Below are 23069 nucleotides of genomic sequence, written 5' to 3'. Positions count from 1 at the left end.
GCGATATTGGCCAAACTGTACTTCACACTGTGTGCATGAATGAATATGTAACAATGAATCCCACCATTATGTGCAACTATAATGAGCCAATAATAAATACGGAGAGAGAAAAAAATTAAATCTAAAAAATTAATTTTATTATTTGCTTACATCTTATTACAAGACTTAACAGGTACCACCAAACACATTTCTCAAACAACTTTCAAGCTCTCTTCACTTCATTGCGCCCCTCTGAGTTCAACTCCTTACATTTTTTTTTTTCATTTAGCCATCTTAAGAACATGATCAGTGGTCAAAGATTCAACCTGGCAGATTTGGGGGTGAACCACACCGTTTGGGAAGCTAATACAGAGCCCAGACTAGCACTGCAGTATGTGGTCAGGCTGAGGCTGGCCCTGCTGGGACCCTTGTCTTGGTGCTGGGTCTTGGTCACACTTCCCTCATCTCATTTCAATCAACTTCCACATGGAATTTGTGATTAAAAGGACCAAATATTTTCCAAATGGACTACTGTTCTATTTCTGTGTCCCAAACAGCATAGTTGTTCTGCTTTGTACCAACTATACCCGGAGGCTGAAGGTGTAGCTCAGTGGTATAGTGCTTGCTCAGCATGCATGAAGCCCTGTGTTTAATGCCCAGCACAGAAAAATAGAAATCAAACTTCCTTTAGTGCCGACCGCCTCCCCCTCCCTGCGCAGCTTCCTTCCTTCCTTATTAGCACCATTTCCTCAATATTTATGTTTATCTCCCACCTTACTATGGTTAAAGCTTTTGAGCTTTAAAAAATTAGTTGTTTATATGAGGAAAAGATGTGACAGAAACTACTTCTACCAACTTTATTTTTATTCATTTATTTTTGCAGTGCTGGGGATCAAACCTAGTGCTTTGAGCACAAGAGCTCTACCAGTGGGCAACACCACATGCTTCAATTATGAACACATAAGCAGATTATATTATCAGTGGACTTGTGTTTTAAATACTGTCAATGCAAAGTTAAAGCACAGACAATGACTTTTTCTTTCCTTCAACAGTCTAAGTCTCAATTTTTCTAACCCTGCACCATTGGCAATATTTATTTTTTAGAAGTAAAAAAAAAAAGAGTAAAAATTCTAAGTCTGCACAAGATTGCTTCCACCTTGCCAATCATCTCAGGAAATGCTAGCAGTAGCAACAGGAAGTTCTAATACTGTCAACATTTTGGGAATGAACAAGGGAAGTTATAGCATTAGAGATCTCTTAGCAACAGCGAAGGTGTGTTGAACACGTACTATAAGTGCTTTAGCTTAACTCTCACATCTTCCCTCCAGGGTAGACACTTTTGCACCTACAAGCAGCTAAAGGACTGCCCAGGGTCACATGGTTGGCAAGTCGGGGGTGCCAAGAGATTCACGTGCAGGCTCTCTAGCTCTCAGCCACTAAGATGCCTGCCAATTCGACAATCCAACATTTAATGCTAGCACTTCATGTAAAACTTCACATTTATTATTGGAACAAGCAGCAAGGTGCCTACGATGTCAGGGTGGCAATAGTATACTCTGCTACTCTTTGATAATTATATGGGCAGTTTTTGGTTTAGAAAAATACTGATAAAGAGAAGAGATGCTAGAGAAATTCAGAGGTATAAAAATCAGTGTCAGACATGCCTTTTGGAAATGAGCCACCCATTCTCAAAGGTGAGGGGTTTCCGCTCTCTCCAGTTAGCGTGAGCTGCCCTCCCCACTGCCAGCCACCATCCATCTACCAGGCAGCACACTCAAGAACAGCGAGCCTGGGAATGCGGTGAGAACTACCTGGTCCTCCCCCTTGAGGAAGTTACTCTCATGTCTACCTCATGAGTGACAGATTTACCTGATCCAAGTCATTCCGCAGAGCGATTTTGCTGGTTACCAGTTCATGGGCGAGGTCATCATTCTCCTGCTCCAGCCTCATGCTGGCCTCCTGTAATCTTCGGTTCTCCCTCTGTACAAAAAGAGCAAGAGCCAGAGGTGGGCATGAGTGCCTGCAGGCACCAGCAGAAATGGAAGCAGAAGCAACTGGTGAGGAAAAACAAGCAACACCAACAAAGTGAACTTCCAAAGGTGTAAAAGGAGAAGGCGCAGTGGCACAGGGAGGCGGGCCTCTGCCTGGGCAACAGCAGCGTCTGGCTAGCGGTGCGGCTGCGGAACTCTACCCGGTGCAGCTTGCGACTGTCCTTTACGCCCTTTACGCCCCCCAGAGTGACTCATCATGAAATGTGGACCACAAACAGCAGTGTGTCCAAACATACCCGCGATCCCATGAAGTTCCCACACAGACCTAGAATGCAGACGACAAGCAATTCTTGGACACATGCACAATAACTCCACCCTGGACCTGACGAGAAATGGTAAGACGCGGCAGGGATGACACTAGACATTTCTCCAAATTGTTTTCCAAGATCTGGGTTCAAGATGATTGAGAATATTTAAGAACACTAAATCAAGAGTCTAGATACTTGGGCTTGTGACTTGCTATCAGCTGATATTTTTTATTCTGTGAGTGAGAGGACACTGACTTTTCTGAATACAATCTACTTTTGTGTTAGTAACAATAAAAGTCCCCCTAAAAAGTCTTCTAAATATCTATTTTGCTCCTTCAGATTAAAAAGACTTTGGGTAAAATAAATTACTAAGCTGGGATTCTTTCCCCCCCATTAAAAAATAAAAAAAGTTTTTTCATTTTTTTCTGCTCCCAGAAAAAAATCTGAAGCAAAGTTATATGATGAAACAACCAAGTGTCTGATGCTTACGAACTAAGGTCTCCCCTTCACTAGAGGTTGTGAGTCTGCTATGTTTATATCTAGTCTCAGAAGAGCAGTTTAGTGCCTTCTACTCTAGAGTATCAGCACTGCTTTCTTTGCTACTGTTAGCAATTACAATTACAAGCAAGTCAAAACAGAGCTGACAGGAAAGACTTGGATGTGACAAAACCAAGTTTAGATTTACACTTCTAACCCCCCTTTTTTTTCTGCAAGGGAGGTAGAAGCAGACAAAGCACTGATGAGAGGAAAACACACACACACACAAAGAAAACCAGAAGATAAATATATGTTTTAGAAGAGAGTGTTCCACAGTATAATAGAGGGGGCAAAGTTAATTCTATTATCTTTAGAACAGTCTGTCATGAGAACCTAATCATCTCCCCCCCCACCTCCCAAGAAGGGCTAAGAAACAGATGATAAGGGCAACGTCTGAGGTTGTCATGGAGGCAGAGGATCCATTAAAAGGTACAGTCAGAAGAAAGAAAGGGGAGAAACCTGCTCTTTGCATCTTCTCTTTTTTTCTTTGTTATTTTTCTTTCTTTCCTTTTTTCTTTTTTTTTTCCCCCTTTCTTTTTATACACTGGGCCAAGGATATTCTACCACTAAGCTACATTCCCTAGCACTTTTTATTTTTTATTTTGAGACAAATTCTTGCTAATTTGCTAATACGGCTGGCCTGGAATTTACGATTGATCCTTCTTCATCAGCCTCCTGAGTTGCTGGGATTACAAGCATGTGCCAGTGTACCCAACTTGACTATATCTTTTTCTTTGGAAATAAAAAATTGACTAAGATAGTTGGGGGATATCAGAAAATTCTTGAAAAAGATATCTACTAAACATAAAAAAAAGGAAATAATCCCAAATCACTTAAATACTCTTAAGTGGCAAAATTTCAGTTTTAGAATATTAAGAGAAAAATATCTGAGGAAATGCTTATTACCTTGTAGGGGGAAAAAAGACAAATAATGAGAAAATTATTCGGGCCACTGAACCACATGCCTAACCCTTTTTATTTTATTCTTTAAATTTTTTTTTAGTTGTAAATGGGCACAGTATCTTTATTTTATTCATTTATTTTTATGTGGTGATGAGGATCAAACCCAGTGCCTCATGTGTGCGAGGCAAGCGCTCTACCACTGAGCCACAAGCCCAGCCCACCTTTTTATTTTTTATATTGAGACAGGGTCTCACTAAACTGCTGAGGCTGGCTTTGAACTTGCAATCTTCCTGCCTCAGCCTACCGAATTGCTGGGATTACAGGCATGTGCCACCATGCCCAGCTAGAAAATCCCATTTGTTTAACAATATAAAAAGAAATATTAACTGTGGGTAGTAGATTATTTTCATTATTGTCTTTGTCCTTTTTAAAAGAAAGTTTCCAAGTTTTCTTGGAACATATAATAAATTTGTAATAGGATTTTTAAAAGTTTTGTTTTTTAAAAAAGGGGAAATTTAGAATTTAAATTCCATCTAAAAGGATAAAACTTTGTTTTAAGTCCATTCCTGTTATAAGGTCATACCCCATCTGAAATACTGGATCTCCTTTGTGACGGAGGCACAGCTATTTCTGAAGAGACAGTTATTTGTATTTGTAGGGGAAACTCGTATTCATCTAATTCTGTCTGTCCCCTCAACCCACACAGGGTCCATGCTACCAAAGCAGCATAAACGTAGGAACTAATCTATGTATCCAGGGGACACAGCCAGAGTTTCTATAGTCGAACGTTGGGCAAGCCAAAGGAACTCAATTTCTCACAGGTTCTTGAGAGCTAATATTTATTTCTGATGTATCTTTATTTCTGAACTTATATACTTGTAGAACACTTAGATTTTAAAAACATGTTTCAAAACTTTTAATAAATTTCCTTCTTGACAGAAGAGCAGCAACACCCAGCACAATTTCAACACAACGGATTTCACAACGCAGACTGCTTACGGGGGAAGAGATTTTTCTCAGTTCTCAATAAATCCCTCAAGAAATCAAGATAAGACGACTTCAAAACCTAATCCTGAGATGAGTGCCTCACTCCTACCAAAACTGTACTGTAGAACTCCACCTCAGAAACGCTTCCTCTATTACGTAACTAGGTTAATCTGGCACAGGTGAAAATGTTGCAGCTACCAGTTTTTCAGGCTACAGTAATATGCTTAGAATTGAGTTAAATCATCTCCAGGTAAATTCACATGATGTTTGTGGGAAAGCACTATGTTCAAGTATTTTAAAAATGTACCAGGGAGCTACTTCATTATTGGTTAGAGATCAACATTTGATAAACTATATATTACAGAGGAAAGAAGTGAGTTCCGCCGAAATTCTAACTGCAACTTCTCACTACAAGGACTACTGCAGCTTCAGCCTTGCCGAGACCCACAGCTGAAGGCACAGGTGTGGGTGGGAAAGACCGGGAGAAAGTGAGGGGCTAAAAAGCAGAAGAGCCTGGGGCGCACCTACTGGCTTTTGCTTTAGCAAGAAGCTTCTGGTTGGTGTTTGCAAAGCAAGCAGCAGGGTAGGAGGTGTCAGGATGCCTGCTCTGACTCACAGACAGGTGGGAAAGCAAGCTACAGGGCCAAAGTGCAGTATTCTCCTCCAAAGTACAAGCCTAGGTGGCCAGGGGTTCTCACATGTTGTTTGGTGCTACAGATGCCTACTGAGTGCTACAAAGAGATGCTGCCACCCATATGGAGATTTTCAACAAAGAACCTGCCCCTGTGTATCAAGGGGCAGCAGAAATTACACCACTCAGCTGGCTTTTCCAGCCCTTATCAAGAGCTGAAACAGTTTTCAGAACTGACTGATTTCAGAAAAAGTTTGCCTTTCCACTGGAATGAAGAAGTTAAGTTAGGTTTGACGGGCCTGGAAAAGGCAATATGTTCATTTTGAATGTTGGTGAAGTCCGCCCAGGAGAGACTTCAGTTCAGCCCAGATAATCTGTGTCACCTTGGAGTTGTTGACAGGCTGCACGTTTACAAAAGCAGACGTGCTGAAGGCCCAGACTGTAAGCAAAACAGGCGGACTGTTCCCCTGGCCTTTCAGAAGAGTGCAGGAGATGATGTTTACATAATCCTTAAAACTGGCCTCACGCTGTCTGAAACAAACTCCATCTCACACAAATTACACTATTCCCACAGAAGGTAGACTTTCCTCAAGAGTTCCTCCCCTCTTACATAGGAAATGCACAGCTGGGAAAGTTTGTTTAGTAACTTTTGGGAGGAGGATACTGCATTTTTCAAAGAGACAGACGCTGATACAGACACACATAGATTAAAAACTTACCTCCTCAAAAGTCATAGACCAACTACCGTTTTCAATCATAGGTACAAAGACAATCGAAAAAAAAGGAATATCCAATGAAATCACACACCTACTAATACATACAGGAAATGACAGTAACAAAACACACTTGTTAATGCTATTTTTTCTTAGAGTCGTATGCTCCAAGTTCCCGCTGCGAACATTCGATGGAATAAAGTATGCTAGAGGCAGCCAAGTGGCAAGTCTCAACCCAGGAAGGCTCTACTTGCAAACTCCTCCCTCCCCACACTGCTATTTGCAGCTCTTATGACTGATGAAGACGCTGGCTGCAGAAGTATGAGCAACTACAGGGTGAGCTGTGGATATTGTTATTAATGCTGGCAGGAGGAACTTCCCTCTATGACAAGGTCAGCAGCCTTGCAAAATAGTTCATCTTCAGGCAAAAGAATGAAATTGCTGAGCAGGGAAATCCAAAAGAAAAACTGATTCCAGTTCTCATTTGTTTCTGGAGGCTGAAGCCGGCATAAAGCGGTCCAAAGGAGGGTGAAATCATTTACTCCAAGATGAGAAACCAGAGAAATGTGAACTGGCAATCAGCAGAAAATAAACTAAGCGCTAGGGGAAAAAATGACGGGGAAGGAGGTGGCTACATAAACCCTGGCTCAATATTTTGGGTGTGTTGTCTGCTGCTATGATGAATTCTTGGCTCATGCTTTTATAAAGACAGATAAGGGTCAGGAAAAAATGTTTTTCTAAAAGACCCAGTACAACTTAATTAGCAACAACACACGCAGTGCATCCATGCTTTCTTTTGGATACCTCTTTTAAAAGAGTTGATAATCATTTTTAAATTTTCAGCATACAATTTTTAACATACAAAGACAAATGTCCACAGATGAAATGTTCAAATGTCTATATTGCGTGTAAATGGAGATCTGAGGAGAAAATCTGGTATCTGAAACTGTTTAATGCTTTCACTTCTTTCTCATCACATCCAATTTTATCTTTCTGGTGGAGACTTTAAAAAATTTAAATGTCAAACTAAAAACAAAATCTTTTTGGTGATAACTGACAGTTGGCAGACCAGACTGCATTTCTCTTAGCATTAAAATAAAAAAAAAAATCTTAAATGATACTCTGGCACAGGTTCAGTAAACTTTTTTTTCCTTTTTAGTTGTTGATAGACATTTATTTTATTTATTAATATGCGGTGCTGAGAATCAAACCCAGTACCTCACACATGCTAGGTAAGTGCTTCACCACTGAGCTACAACCCCAGCCCCTGGGGTCAGTAAACTTTTAATGTGAATAGCCAGAGAGTAAATATTTCAGCTTTGCAGGTCACACATCTGTGTTGAAATCACTCAGCTCTACCACAGTCATTTTTAATGCCGCCCTAGGCAATAAGTAAACAAAAAGATGTGGCTGTGTTCCAATAAAACTTTATTTACAAAAACCAGCAGTGAGCTAGATTTGGCCCACAGGCTGTTACTTGTGGATCTCTGCTCTTCTTTAGCATACCAACAAGTATTGCAGATGAGGTAGAGAGGGATGGTGGGTGGGGAGGGGAGGGGGGATAGTAGGGGATAGGAAAGGCAGCAGAATACAACAGTCACTGATATGCCATTATGTAAAAATGTGAGTGTGTAACCGATGTGATTCTGCAATTTGTATTTGGGGTAAAAATGGGAGTTCATAACCCACTTGAGTCAAATGTATGAAAGATGATATATCATGAGCTCTGTAATGTTTTGAACAACCAATTAAAAATTAAAAAACAAATAGGTTACAGAAGATGTAGAAACATATTAGTGTCATATTTTCTCAGGTTAACAGGAAACGAAACTTTCTAAAAATTAAAGAGAATATCTGGAGGATCCTGAAGATCATCAAGAAACACACTTGGAAATTCAGGTGCTTGGCACTCACACCTCCCCTCAGGGCTGGACCCAGCCAGTCAGAACACCAGAGCACAGAAGCCTCAGTTCCTTGCTAGCTACTGTGCTCAGAAGCCCCCAGGGCTCTAGCTGTGGTCTCCAAGGTCCTACAACAATAAGCTCAATGTTGTGCAGGTCAAAGAGAAAGTGGCAGCCTTCCCCAATAGACCATTAGTGATCACAAGCAACTTGTGTCCATTACTATTCATTAAAACACATACGTCCTAAAATAAATATTTGTGGAAGCCAGTAACAGTGTCCTTTCATGAGAAAATGATAAAATGTAAGCTTTCATTGGCAGAACAACATTTTTCAACATGGATTCACTTATCTTGACTTCCATGAGTAAGGAAAGACCCAACACAGAGGGAGGAAAGTACCTATAAACAAAAGAGTTTATAGGTAAGAAATTTACTACAATTTAAACATGTTCATTTGTTCAAGTTTTTAAAATGTGATAATTGCTCTAAATCATTTTAATAAATATATGAAAATGGCAAATAATATAATTAAGTTTTATGTCACTATTTTGTATGATTTTTTGCTATGTATAATTTAAAAAGCTTTAAAAATTATACATAGTAACATTGCTCTACAAAAATTAGTAAAGCGCCCCTAGTTCAGTCCTTTGTATTGTGGAAAGAAGGAAGGAGAAGAAAAGAAAATACTATCTGTATCTCAAACTCGGGAGAGTTGAGCTTTCCAGACTCTGTAGGATTTTCCCATCCAGAAAATGTAACCTTGACTATGCTCTTGGGAGATTCACTGAACTTAATTAAATTACTTAGCTGCATTTTCAAGGCTTGCCCCCATTTGTGAGTAGTTCTCTAATTAAAAGGAAGAGCCTATGCACGAAGTCTTATATCCCTAGAAACCACCTTTCCCCACAATAACATTTCATTTCACTGCTGGGCACAGTGGCGCATGCCTGTAATCCCAGCAGCTCAGGAGGCTGAGGAAGGAGAGAAGAATCTAGAGTTCAAAGCCAGCCTCTGCAAAAGTGAGACCCTGTCTCTAACTAAAATACAAAATAGAGCTGGGGATGTGGCTCAGCAGGTGAGTTCCCCTGAGTTTAATCCCTGGTACTCCACCCCTGTGGCTGAGAGGGAAATCCCCCCCAAAAAACAAAAACATTTCACTACCTTAAGATAGAAACAGTATTTTGATTCTGAAATGGGTGTTTGCTAGGGGCTTGGTTACTAATTTTAAAAATGTTCTAAAGTAATTAGACCTATCCATAAACATGTTTTCTGGGGAGTTGTGCAAAAGTGGAAATGTACTTGATGCATTTCTATAGCTATATCCACACCCCACATTCCACCTCATTAGAGATCGATCAAGAAATTCACAAATCAAAATACTGGAGTAGATAAAGACTATTCCACAAATTGAGCCAGCCCCAAGTTAAGAAGGATGTTAAAAACGATTTAAAATATTCTATATTCCTTTCTGTCTTTTGAATCTTGTCATGAAATGAACCAGAAAGAGAACCCTGAAGCAGGCGATGTGGGGTTCACTGAGGTCACATACAAACTGATGCCAGACAGGCAGTGCAGGATGTGTGGGTGTCACCTATTCACGTATGCACGTCTCTGTGCATATGTATGTGCAGGCACTGCTAATATTATATCTAGAAATTAGAAAGCATCACTAAAAATGAACATACCACCCATTTGTGTTGGTCTTTCCCCTACAAATAAGGGTGCACATGGGGTTGATGATCATTAATTAGCTCAGATTCTGACAAGAAGGCCTCCTTCCCCCAGTGTGGCTTCTACATAGGTACATCTGGTGTGACTTGGGGTCCATAAAAAGGAAGATGGTAGACTAGAACATTTAGCTTGGGTTTGTTTTTCCTTTGGTGGAGGGCTGTCATTTACCTACCATAAAACCATGCTCTTAAAATGTACAATTTAGTGGCTTTAGGATATTCACAAAATTGTGTGACCATTATCACTGCCTAAACTCAGAACATTTTTCATCATGATTATGGTTTTAGAATTTAAATTTATACTAACATTATTTTATTGTATTTTTTTGTCTGAGATTGAAGTGTTGGATAAAAATGAGAATGGCTAGGTAACTCGAAAAAGTAAATGTTTGCATATGTCATAAAAATATGCACAAGCACTTGCTTAGACGGACACAGCAAGAAGTGTGACTGCAATTCTAAGGGCCATCTCAAATTCTGCCTTTTCTGCCATACTTTTTTTTTTTTTTTAAACATAGGGTCTTGATAAGTTGTCCAGGCTGGTCTTAAATTTGTGAGCACAGGTGATCCTCATGCTTCAACTTCCCAAGTAGCTGGGACTCCAGGTGTGTACTGCCATGCCCGGTTACCAGAGCACTTTGATGTATGCTACCAAGACCATGAGAAATAGCATCATCTGAAATACCTCTGTTGTATGACATTTCCGGGCATTTAAAAAGTAAAAATTGAAAGAAGTAGGAAAACAATTAAATATAAATAAATAAAAATAAAAAGTAAAAATTCCCACTGTCTTCCAAACTCTGTTGCCATTTGGCAAACTAGGGGTAGATGTGGCATTTTAAGCAGTGTGGGTTCCAAAGTTTGGGAGGAGTGGATACTGAACTGATGCAAAATTCTCACTCAATGCCTTAAAAGATCTTTCCTGGTTATTATTTTTTAAAAAAAATCTTAATTTATTTATTTAATATGGTGCTGAGAATTGAACCCAGTGCCTCACACATGCTCAGCAGGCAATCTACCACTGAGCCACAACCCCAGCACACCCCCCACATTATTCTTAAAGCACTTACTTAAACTGGGTTCCTAGTCCAAAATCTAAAAATTATAAAGTGTTCATTATCAGCACAGAGATCTTATTCTTGGCAAGATTAAGTATTATAAAGGTATTTTCTAAAATACTTCACTACTTTAATTAAAATAATTATGATTAGTTTCTTTTTTTTAATTTTTGAATTCTGGATTGAACCCAGGGATTTACACACTTTACACTTTACATGCAAGTAAGCACTCCTCTACTAAGCTACATCCCCTATCTTACCATTAGCTTCTTAAACTAGATGTTAATCATCTGAAGGACCAAATCTGTTGATGGTTGGAAACTATCTTGTCAAATGTGTTGTCAACTATATTGAAAATGGAATTATAATTTACCGCGCCCATCACCAGACAAATGCCTGGATGTCGTTGAAAACACTGAGAGATGCTACCCTAGATAATATAGTGAGAAGCTATTACAATCATCCAAAAGGAACAATTACTGAGGTTATCTGATATGTGCAAATAAGACACTACAACATTTGAATTTAAAATATTTGCATTCAAAACAAAACCATAGTTTAATTTTTCAATGAAAGTTTAGTCCTTCAATGAAAAATATACTGATAATCCTACATGTTATAAGCACTTTTTAAAAATAACACACATTTTACTATTTACTTATACATACCTGCTTTGACAAAAGAAAGAAAAACATGGTAACAGTTCAGTCCTAGCCTGTTTTTAAAAGTACAAGGCTGGGTTTTCATTTTCCTCTTTTACTTTAAAGCACTCTTCAGATTTTTTTTTTCATAATGATGGTGGCATTAAGGAAATTAAAACTATATAAGCAGTAGTAGGGTTTCATTCTGGATCTACCATTACTACCTTCAAAACTTTTTACAGTAGAGTGTTATAGGACCAACATTAAAATTGGACTTATTGTGGAACAATGGAAGTAGCTTTAGCTCTTATCTGGTGGTAGGAAGTAGCTTTAGCTCTTATCTGGTGGTAGGAAGTAGCTTTAGCTCTTATCTGGTGGTAGTTATCTGTCGTAGCTCTATGTGGGATTTTATTCGCAGTTCCTGAGCCAGTTCTATAAGCAAGGGGAGAAGCATACTGACTGGTGGTAGGTTATTCAGTAGCAATACCTGGGAGAAACAGAGGAAGATCCATGAGGGACTGGAGGGGCAGACCAATGAGAGGTTATGTTATTTCAGTAATTCTTGGATAACTTGTGGTAGTAGTCTTCATAAGCTAATAATAACCAAGTTTACTGAACACTAACCCTGTGCCGAGTACTTAACATACAACATCCCTCAACCTCGCACAAATCCATCAAGAAATTATGTGCACTATACACATTTAACAGATGTGAAAAAGGTTCAATAACTAGTCCAAGATGCTGAACAGCAGCATAGATTCTAAAATCTCCAATTAGGTTTCCAAATCCTGTGCCCTTTCTCTCAAGAGCCACAATTTCAATTCAGGTCTTCTGACTACAAAATCCATACACTCCTTCCACCCTGCTCCTCTGCGCACATTCCACACGGTTCAGTTCAGCAACACAGTGAAGATGCTCTGTGAGACTGTGCTGCCCACATAAAGGCAACTCTAGTTACCACAGTGGAAGCCATCCCACTCTGGGTGATTTCATTAACAAGGCTACCATAATACTTCTCTTGGCAGGACATTTTGGCATTAGTGGTGTAATGAGAGGGAGGGACTTGTGCATCTGTATGAGTCTGAAGAATTAAGACAAAAATGTTTCACTTGGAAAAGCTAAGTTGGCAATCAGTATTTCCCAACACTATTCAGGGACCAGTGATCACAAATGGCCTAATTTTTTTTAAAAAAACCCACAATTAAGAGATTAAAATAAAATCACTTTGATTCTAAGACTGCATACTGTGTTGAATGTCACCATTACCCATGAATTTGTTTATAGAAGTAAACATTGCAACAAACTCCATTACTGGGCTTGATGTACCTTTGTGGTTTTTTATTTTTCCTTCCAAGTAAGTCTGTCTTTTTAACATTTGCTACAGGCAGAAATAAGTTTGAAACATCCTTGTGCCAGTCTTGCAACAGTTCACCTTCTAAAAGTCTCTGAGGAAGTGATCATGCACAGCTAAAACAGTACTTTGCCATTTTCCTTTTTTTCTCATTTTTGAAAGTAGAAAGCCACTTTCTCTTTTTCTTTTTCCCTTTCTCTCAGCTTCTTATGAAGATTCCCAGTATAAATGCAACAGCTGGAGTTACCTACAAATATACAAACTGAGAGAAAAGAAATATTATGGTTGGCTACTTGGGAGTCTCCAGAAACGAAGACACACCTGGACAGTCAGCATGACTCGGTGGATCGGGGTGGGCCAGAGGGAAATGAAATCCCCACAACTGCTGCTTTCAGATAAAAAGGCACGCTGCTGACAGGTGCACAGTACCTCCCATACCTTGTATCTATCCATTGGGTCTTCCTGCTGCAGCTGACTCTCTCGCATTGTCTGATATTCTTTTTCATATTTTTTCAGCTTTTTGGTTGGTACCTGCAGAGTTTGGAGAAAATTGCATTAGACAAGACAATCATTTAGGATCCCCGCCGACCCCCCCGCCCCAATACTGGGTTTGAACACAGAGGTGCTCTACCACTGAGCTACATCCCCAGTCCTTTCTATTTATTTATTTATTTAGAGACAGGGTCTCACTAAGTTGCCAAGGCTGTCCTTGAACTTGCCATCCTCCTGCCTTGGCCTCCAGAGTCTCTAGGATTACAGGCATGTGCCACCACACCTGGCTGGGAAAAAAACTTCCCAATTCTTCTGGCATTCTAAAGGAACATTCCTAGCTAAAGGCTGGGGGAAAGCCTAGATTCTACAGCAAGGCTTGGCAAACTTCTCCCGTAAAGGGCCAGAGAGTGTATTTTGGGCTGTACAGGCAATAAGATCAAGGTCACAGCCATTCAACTCTTGCTATTGAATGAAGATGGGGGCAAAAGGCACACTCATACATTGCTAGTGGGACAGCAAATTAGTGCAACCATTATGAAAAGTGGTATGGAGATTCCTCAGAAAAGTTGGAATGGAACCACCATTTGACCCAGCTATCCCACTCCTCAGTTTATACTGAGAACTCAAAATCAGCATACTACAGTGATGCAGCCACATCCAAGTATATAGCAGCACAACTCACAATAGCTAAACTATGGAAGCAACCTAGGTGTCTTTCAACAGATGAATGAATAAAGAAAATGTGGGATATATATACAATGGAATATTACTAAGCCCTAAAGAAGAATAAAATGATGGCATTTACCAATAAATGGATGAAACTAGAGAATATCATGCTAAGCAAAATAAGCCAATCCCAAAAAACCACAGGCCAAATGTTTTCTCTGATATGTGGATGCTAATTCAAAATAAAGCGGGATGCTGGAGCTAAGAAAGAATAGAGTTACTCTGGGTTAGGCAGAGGGAGTGAAGGGAGGGGAGGGTATGAAGGGTAGTGGACTAAATTGGACATAATTATCCTATTGTGCGTAAGTGACGACATGACCGGTGTGATTCCACATCAAGTACAACCACAAGAATGAGAAGTTACACTCCCATTCATATGTGACGTGTCAAAGTGCACTCTACTGTCATATACAACTTAATAAAACCACCACAACAAAGCTGCCTCGGGTGACACATGAGGGGACAAGTGTGGCTATGTTCCAGCAAAGCTCCATTCACAAAAACAGCCACGGTCTGTCCACCTACTTTAAATACTGTGGTCACAACTCTTCTTATCTATGTATTTAATAGTACTATTAATTTTAGCTATCTTTAAGTGTGATTCAGTCTTCTATCATATTGAAAATAAAAATTGTTTAACAGAAGTAAAAAGTTGAGCAATAATAAATGTCTTTAAATGGGTTAATATACCAAACACAAAGATCTAAAATTTGACGATAAAACTTTAAAAAATACAGTATCGCTGTACTGAAACAACAGTAAATCATCTCAACATCTACATACAACTCATCTACTTCTTGCTAAAATAATGTCATCCTCAAAAGACAGTAGTTGACTCTTTCTGAAAGGACTGGAATCACATAGAATCTCTGATTTTAAAAATAAATAAACAAACCCAGCATGCCATGAAGATGATAGAATTTGGCATGGACAGACCTGGGTCCCAGTGCTCGTTACTTATTTGCACACTGTGTAATCTCTCTGCCAAGAGGTATTTAACTTCTTGGCCTCAGTTGCTCATCTATAAAATGAAGGGTAAATAAATTTCTACCTCATAATGCTTGACAGGAGAGTTAAATAACATACATGAGAAATATAAAGAAATGCTTGGATAATAGAAAATTTTGAATTAAAAAAAAAAAGCTTTAGTCGAAATAAACATATTGCAACCTATTCTGCTCCACATGACAAATCAGGTCTATTCAGCCTTTCCTTAAAAGGCCAAATTATGTAATTCCTTTATTTATGTTTTATTAGTTGGACACAATGCCTTTATTTTTTATTTTTATATTCCATTGTCTATATATACCATGTTTTCTTCTTCTTCTTCTTTTTCACAATGCCTTTATTTCATTTATTTATTTTTATGTGGTGCTGAGGATCGAACCCAGGGCCTCGAATTTGCAAGGCAAGTGCTCTACCGCTGAGCCACACTGCCCCATGTAATTCCTTTAAACATCAAAATCTTTCCTTAGTGTTTAGATGCCTGAGAAAGGGTCTTGAAATGAAGGAAAGCAGTTTTGGTTTTGAGATTATAAACATGCCATTTTGCAAACATCTTGAGCAGGAAGGCAAGGATGTGGTCTGTACCCTCGGTATCCACTACGACACTAAGCACAGGATGGGTCTATCCTGGGTCCTCGACAGGTTCTTGCTCGGTTCAAAGTATGATGTTTGGAAAACATGTATGTGTGTGAGAGACAGCCAAAGAGAATGGAAAGCAACTGGCATATTCGTAATTATTTTATAATTTTAAAGACAGTTTTAATACTCTGGAATCTGACCAGAGAGTTAAATTAAAAAGCAGACTACAGGGCCGGGGATGTGGCTCAAGTGATAGCGTGCTCGCCTAGCATGCATGAGGCACTGGGTTTGATTCTCAGCACCTCATAAAAATAAAATAACAATATTGTGTCCACCTAAAATTAAAAAATAAATATTTTTTTAAAAAAGCAGAATCCAGGTATCATTCTCTTCATTCTAATTACTTTGTTATTTCTATCCAGGAGCACTGTGAAATTCTGGAATTTTCTGCTTCTGAGCACAATTGGGAAGTTTCACAAACTCAGTCCAAACCACTAGAAAACCACGTTGTGAGAATATTCATCTGGCTGATGAAAAAATATCTCCCTTTCAAACAAATGGGGACACTTTCGAGGGTGTAACTGAATTACAAGGCCACCATTGAGAGCGGTCATGAGAAACACTGATCCATCTCCAGAGACCTTCCACAATGCACTGTGACCAACCAGAGCACAGCAGGAAGGAAAGCACCACCTACCAACTGTGTGACTTCACAGACGGCTAGATAAACAAGGGAAACACACAGACCGTGCTAGGGAAACAACCATATTTTTCTAGATTTTTCTGGAATTCAATTCTAATTCCCTTTCTCTGTATGAACTAATCAAAGAACCAGACACAGACTCTGAAGATCAAGTAGCAAATGAAACAACCCTGGAGCCCAGGAAAAGAGGGGAGAAGTCCCAGGGTTTTACGCATTGGCAAGGTGTTGAGTGTACCCCAGAAGCAGGGCCGTGGGGGCAGCTGAAGGTGCCTTGAAGCGTCTCCTCAGCAGCCCCAACCCACCAGATGGGAGGTGTTCAACATCTTTGCAATTGGGATGCCCTACCGCAGGGGGAAGGCTGAATTTCAGTCCCAGGTGGAAGCATTTTCTACTGTTCTAAAATGGATCTGTTCATCAATGACTGAATTACATATTGCAATTTGTTCCTAGAAAATTCTTCTAAAACCATATTTTTAAAAAATTCTATCACTAAGATTCTTTTACTCGTAAAAGAGTGTTTTTCTTTTAAGTCAAGCTTGCTACTTATGTTAAAAGGTTCATTTCCAAGTGAAATTTTGTAAAAAAAATACACGAAATATCCCCCATAAACTAATCCTTTCCCATCTGGCTGAGATTCTAGGATGTTTGGCTTCATTTTGTTCAGGGAAACAGCAGGTTCCCAGAACAATATGTTGCTAGGAAACCTTGGAAGCTTATTTATCTTGTGCTGCGTGGTGATATTGAGCATCCACCTGTAATCGCCACAATGTGAAGGGGGAGAGGCGTGGAGAAGGAAGAGAGGAGAGCTGATATGGTACTCGTTATTTATGAAGTAATCTAAGAAAACAGCTTTTGTTTTTAAAACTACATTTCAGGGCAAATCTGCATTTTATTATAGGGAATGGAATATTGAGGCTAGAAATTCTTATTAGATAAAGGAATAAGAAAAACCTCTCCATTAGGTAGTTTTAATTAATTAAAAAGGTCACTAAAAATTACTAGAATAAAACAACCCATTATCTCAAGAGCAGCATAGGTATTTCTCCTCTTAAGTTAAAGTTAAATCAATTTAATGAAGGTGTGCTGTTGAAGAATATGTGAAGATATTAAGAATCACCCCTCCTTTTTTTTTGGTACTGGGAATTGAACCCAAGGGCACTTAACCACCGAGTCACATCTCCAGCCCTGTTTTATATTTTATTTAGAGAGGTCTCGCTGAATTGCTTAGCACCTCACCTTTTCTGAGGCTGGCTTTGAATTCATGATTCTCTTGCCTCAACCTCCCAACTCCAGCTATCCCTCATTTTTAATGGTTACCTAATGCGGAGGTCCTATTCCACCAGCTATCTACCCTCCGCCTCTCCAGCATTCACTGTTTGGCTATGTTCAGAAATCTGGAAGAATCCACAACTGTTTCCATGAGTTCAACTGATAATGAGCACTCACCACTCAGAAATGGTATTTATTAAAAACAACCAACCAGGGCTGAGGTTGTGGCTCAGTGGTGGAGCATTTACCTAGCATGTGTGAGGCCCTGGGTTTGATCCTCAGTACCATATAAATAAATAAATGAACTGTGTCCATCTACAACTTAAAAACAACAAATACCAACAACAACCACCACCAACAAACAAACGAACAAAAAGAGAAAAATGGAACATCCAACCCTGGCATGACACCTGCAAATGACTATGATAGGGATTGTTTTAACACCCAGCCAAGCTCAACATTTGGGACTTGACAATTAGTTTGGGAAGACAGCATTTTAAGAGAGAACCAGTTTCATCTCTTGAACTGTTTATGGCATTTAGTGATATTTCACACGGAGCTTGCCCCTGACATTTAAATTCATATCATAAATATTTGCATGGAGTTAGTAAATGGCAACGGGCGGGCTTTCAGAGATTGCTTGCTTGGTGCATCCTCTCTGCAGGATGTGGACACTGAACACCTGTGGCTAGAGCTGAGGAAGACCCACGAGTTGCAGCAGAGCAGTCTGGGCCTGGGGGGTCAGCTCCCTCATGCACACTGCTCCTTCCTGAGACTGGGCAAACTCTGGTAAAATGCTTCTCAAATATTAGCCATTTGAATATTCCTTCTCTATTTTTGCCATCTATTCACATTTTACTTACTACTTTTCTTTAAATCAACCATTGGAAAAAAACCCATTTATTTTGCAAGAAAATAATCAATTTGGAAACTGGAGTCAAAATGGAACAATCGTTTCTCAAAGATGTCTGCATTCTAGTCCCTGGAGCCTGGGAATATGCTATCTTCATGGCAAAATGGGTTTTGCAGATGTGGTTTAAGCTAAGGACTTGAGACAGGAAGATTTTGGATTATTAGGTGATGCGGTGAAATGACACAGTTCTTTAAAGGAGGAGAACTTTTCCAGACTTTACTTAAAGGAAGCTGTGAGTGCTACAGATGGAGGCCCAAGAAAGTCAACAATTCTGGCTTGGATGACGGAAGCAAAGTCCTCCAAGTAGGGGAATGTGGGCAGTCTCTGGACGCTGGAAAATGGGAGGGAATGGATTCTTCCCAATGACATCAGGGGAGAAATGCGGCCCCTCAATGCCCTCATTTTAGCCCAGCAAGTCCCATGTCCTATTCTAACCTAGAGAACTGCATGTTTTTTTAATCACTAAGTCTTTTATGGTAACCACAGGAAACTAAACCAAAATATTATAAATAATAACTGCTATTCATGGAACTATTTAATGTTTACAAAATTTAGTTGAAAGTCAACACCTGTTGAAAGCAAGATAAAAATTCCCTCGTCCTTCATTTTATAGTCAACAATAAATATGCCAATATAAAATGAACTGTACACCATTAATCCTTACATTAAAACAGCAGGGGATCAAACTAGACAGCAGTAAGCAAAGATAAAAACCACTGGCCCCAGCCAATGCGCAGACTCATGTGGTCCCTCGTTGCTCTCTCCTCCTATAACCACCTGCAACTGGCTGTGGTGTTGGCCACGTGGTACCCACGAGGTACTTTTTTAGTTCTTGCTAAGGATCGGTCCAGTATCCACTGGCATTTCCATGATGGGTTTATTGTATTCTACTGCTAAAATGCCTGTTCAGACCCTCTAAAATGACTTCATGGCAGCATTCTGAAAGACACTGCACTAAATCGAATGGGCTTTTCCAACAGTTCTCCTGGTAACAATGGGTTACAATTCTAAACCAGGGGGATTTTTATTAACTCCACTCCCGGACACCAACACCTCATCTGCCACTTACTGATGAGCATGAGCCTCCTTCAGCTGTTACTTGGAAACAATAAAGACAAGAGCCTGGTGAGCTAAGGCAAGGGGAGGGAAGGGAAAGGGTGAGGAGCGTTAAGTAGTGACCTCATGACAGTAAAGGAGAAAGCACAGTAATTGCTCTCCCCCATGTTATCATGCTGGCCTCAGAAGATACAGAGGAGAGGCTGCAGGAAGAACAGGCTGATCTCCCTCAGAGGGAACACCTGGATTCCAATGTTTCAGATTTTGTAATATCTGTGCACACACACACACCCTCCAGATATCTTGGGGATGGGCATCCAGTCTAAACATAAAATTCATTTATGATTCAGATACTCCTCGTGTACATAACCGGAAGGTGACTTTACACAGTATTTCCAGGGCACTTGGGTTTTGACTGTGCTCTGACTTCTAAAGTCAGGTGTGGACTTTTCCATTTCTGGCGTCATGTCAGTGCTTAGAAAGTAACAGATTCTGGAACATTTCAGATTTAGGCCTTTCAGATTAGGAATGCTCAACCTGTACACTCAACCTCTTCACTCCCCATGGTCTCTCATCTTCTCCTTCAAGGTCTATATTTCTTATTTTTATTTGTGACTCAGATTGAATACGTATTTTGCTGTATTTTATTTATTTATTTATTTATTTTTTTATTGGTTGTTCACAACATTACAAAGCTCTTGACATATTTCATATATTAGATTGAAGTGGGTTACGAACTCCCAATTTTTACCCCAAATGCAGATTGCAGAATCACGTCAGTTACACATCCACAATTTTACATAATGCCCTATTAGTAACTGTTGTATCCTGCTACCTTTCCTATCCCCTACTATCCCCCCTCCCCTTCCCTCACATCTTCTCTCTCTACCCCATCTACTGTAATTCATTTCTCTCCTTGTTTATTTTCCCATTCCCCTCACAACCTCTTATATGTAATTTTGTATAGCAATGAGGGTCTCCCTTCATTTCCATGCAATTTCCCTGTTCTCTCCCTTTCCCTCCCATCTCATGTCTCTGTTTAATGTTAATCTTTTCTTCCTGCTCTTCCTCCCTGCTCTGTTCATAGTTGCTCTCATTATATCAAAGAAGACATTTGGTATTTGTTTTTTAGGGATTAGCTAGCTTCACTAAGCATAATCTGCTCTCGTGCCATCCATTTCCCTGCAAATTCCATTTGACATTTTTTAGTGCTGCGTAATACTCCATGGTGTATAAATGCCACATTTTTTTTTTATCCATTCATCTATTGAAGGGCATCTAGGTTGGTTCCAATTCCATTTGACATTTGACATTCCATTTGACATTTTTTAGTGCTGCGTAATACTCCATGGTGTATAAATGCCACATTTTTTTTTTTTTTATCCATTCATCTATTGAAGGGCATCTAGGTTGGTTCCACAGTCTAGCTACTGTGAATTGTGCTGCTATGAACATCGATGTGGCAGTATCCCTGTAGTACGCTCTTTTAAAGTCTTCAGGGAATAGTCCGAGAAGGGCAATAGCTGGGTCAAATGGTGGTTCCATTCCCAGCTTTCCCAGGAATCTCCATACTGCTTTCCAAATTGGCTGCACCAATTTGCAATCCCACCAGCAATGTACAAGAGTCCCCTTTTCCCACATCCTCGCTAGTACTTGTTGTTGTTTGACTTCATAATGGCTGCCAATCTTACTGGAGTGAGATGGTATCTTAGGATGTATTTAATTTTAAATGAATTTTTCTTAATAATCTTTATCTAACTAATCACATCTACCAGGATTATTACTCTATTTTGTATTTTTATTTTCTTTCTTTGTTTTTTTAGAGAGAGAGAATTTTAATGTTTATTTTTTATTTTTTGGCAGGCACAACATCTTTGTATGTGGTGCTAAGGATCGCACCCGGGCCGCATGCATGCCAGGCGAGCGCGCTACCACTTGAGTCACATCCCCAGCCCCTGTATTTTTATTTTCATTCTCTAATTTTGAATACTCATAAATATTTGAATTTCACATCATTAATTATTACAAAATAAAAATATATTTTTTTACATATAAGGTTTAGGTAAGTTTCCTGACTACAAATACAACCTTTGTACATTTAAGAGCTCACGTGCTTTTCAACACTACAGATCTTAAACTTTGGATAATTAGGATAATAGAACTCTTAAGTAACAAATTTGAACACCCCAACTATATGAACTTAAAGGAAACTTTTACACAGAAAGCAGAGAAATAATAGAACACACATGGAGATTTTTCAACTTGCTCTGCAATGTATATAAGATCTTTGGCTTATATGGATTTTATGGAATAGTGTTTCAAGTTCATTTAAAAAAATGGTTTTTGAATTTAAACAGAGAAGAGAACCTAGGAGCCACCAGTGTTTCAGGGTAAGGTACCACTGGCTTTTGGGTGGAATGATTCTTGTTTGTATAGATTCCACTTTCCAATTCTGAGTACCTGGCAATGCTGGTACCATTTAACATTTCACCTAGTAAATACCATAGTGCCCTCCTGTCATTGACAAAGGATGCCATACACCTTTTCAAACTAGGGGTGGACACAGGAGTCTGCAAGATTTGAGGGGTAGGTAGGTGCTCAGCATGGAATTTGTACTGAGAATTAATGAGCTAACCTGTCAATAAAGAAAGATGGAGACGGGCACGGCATGCTCAGTTCCCAGCAGCCCACTGGTACACCCTGACATCCACTTCCCTCTGCAGCTTTCAGTCAGCAGTAATTGGCATTAAGTAAGGGATTGTTTCATGTTAAAAAAAAAACAGTTTTATAGTAATAACTTAGAAAAATCTATATTTAATATTTTCAACAACTCTGCATTATTCAGATTCTACATATAAGAAAGTACAGTCTCACAGATGGTAAATGGAGTCAGGAATGAGATCCAGACAGCTGCCTGCAGAGCCTGCCCTGGTAACTACTTAGCTTTATTGTCTGGGACCAGAGCATGAAGGCAAAGAAACTCGAGAAGCTGAGGCTCTAGACAGAGTGCCAAGTATGTGTCTGATTACCACATGGTTTCATGGTACAGAAACAGATGTTCAGATGTTCATCCAAGGTACAAGGATGACCAAAAGGAAATGTGGGGGGCAGAGGCAGAGGAAGCACAGCTATCAGGGCTTTTTTTTTTTTTTTTTAACATGGGTTTAGACAAGCTTCCTTTGCCAAACTAAAAAGCTGGTTTTCCCCACTCTCAAAATGAACACTGGGCCAGCTAAGTGTAAGACCTATAATTTACAGTCTAAGGAATCTGTTTCTCTACTTTAGAAATAAAAGATAAAAATATTTATTGATGGATGCAGATACTTGTAAATCACACTTTTTTTGGCTTTTTAAAGGCTCATATGACTCAGGTTAATGTTTTTCAAAATAAATATTCCCTGTGATCAGATATTCAAGTGCTTAAAATTTTAATATAATAGAATAAATGACTATCCATTATGTACTGTTCTTGTTCACTCCAGATAATTTCTTAGGATGAATATAAATTATTCCATTTAATATATTAACCACTGGATCAAGAAAAAGTATAATATTACATTCCTTGGAAATTTAGTGGGGTCTAAGTGTTTTCTA

The 23069-nt window shown here is 39.3% G+C and overlaps 1 protein-coding gene across 23 annotated transcripts in view; it reads right to left on the bottom strand.

Moving 5' to 3' along the window:
* The window catches only part of Rabgap1l (RAB GTPase activating protein 1 like), a 581968-nt gene that overhangs the window by 23096 nt on the left and 535803 nt on the right, over positions 1–23069 (bottom strand). For 18 of the 23 annotated variants that reach the window (XM_078022342.1, XM_078022343.1, XM_078022355.1 and 15 more), the window contains 2 exons: positions 13171–13263; positions 1849–1959 (listed from right to left, as the gene is read on the bottom strand). In XM_078022342.1, coding sequence (XP_077878468.1) covers positions 1849–1959; positions 13171–13263 — 204 coding nt within the window. Of the gene's footprint in view, positions 1–1848; positions 1960–6055; positions 6078–7460; positions 12995–13170; positions 13264–23069 lie in introns of those variants that run through there. The other 5 variants (XR_013426383.1, XM_040276927.2, XM_078022358.1 and 2 more) reach the window with 3 other exon arrangements.

The sequence above is a fragment of the Ictidomys tridecemlineatus genome, chromosome 10 (genome assembly GCF_052094955.1).
Source record: "Ictidomys tridecemlineatus isolate mIctTri1 chromosome 10, mIctTri1.hap1, whole genome shotgun sequence".
In the NCBI taxonomy this organism is placed as follows: Eukaryota; Metazoa; Chordata; class Mammalia; order Rodentia; family Sciuridae; genus Ictidomys; species Ictidomys tridecemlineatus.
Note: the sequence above shows the minus strand (reverse complement) of the source record. Positions and strands in the feature narration are given on the sequence as shown.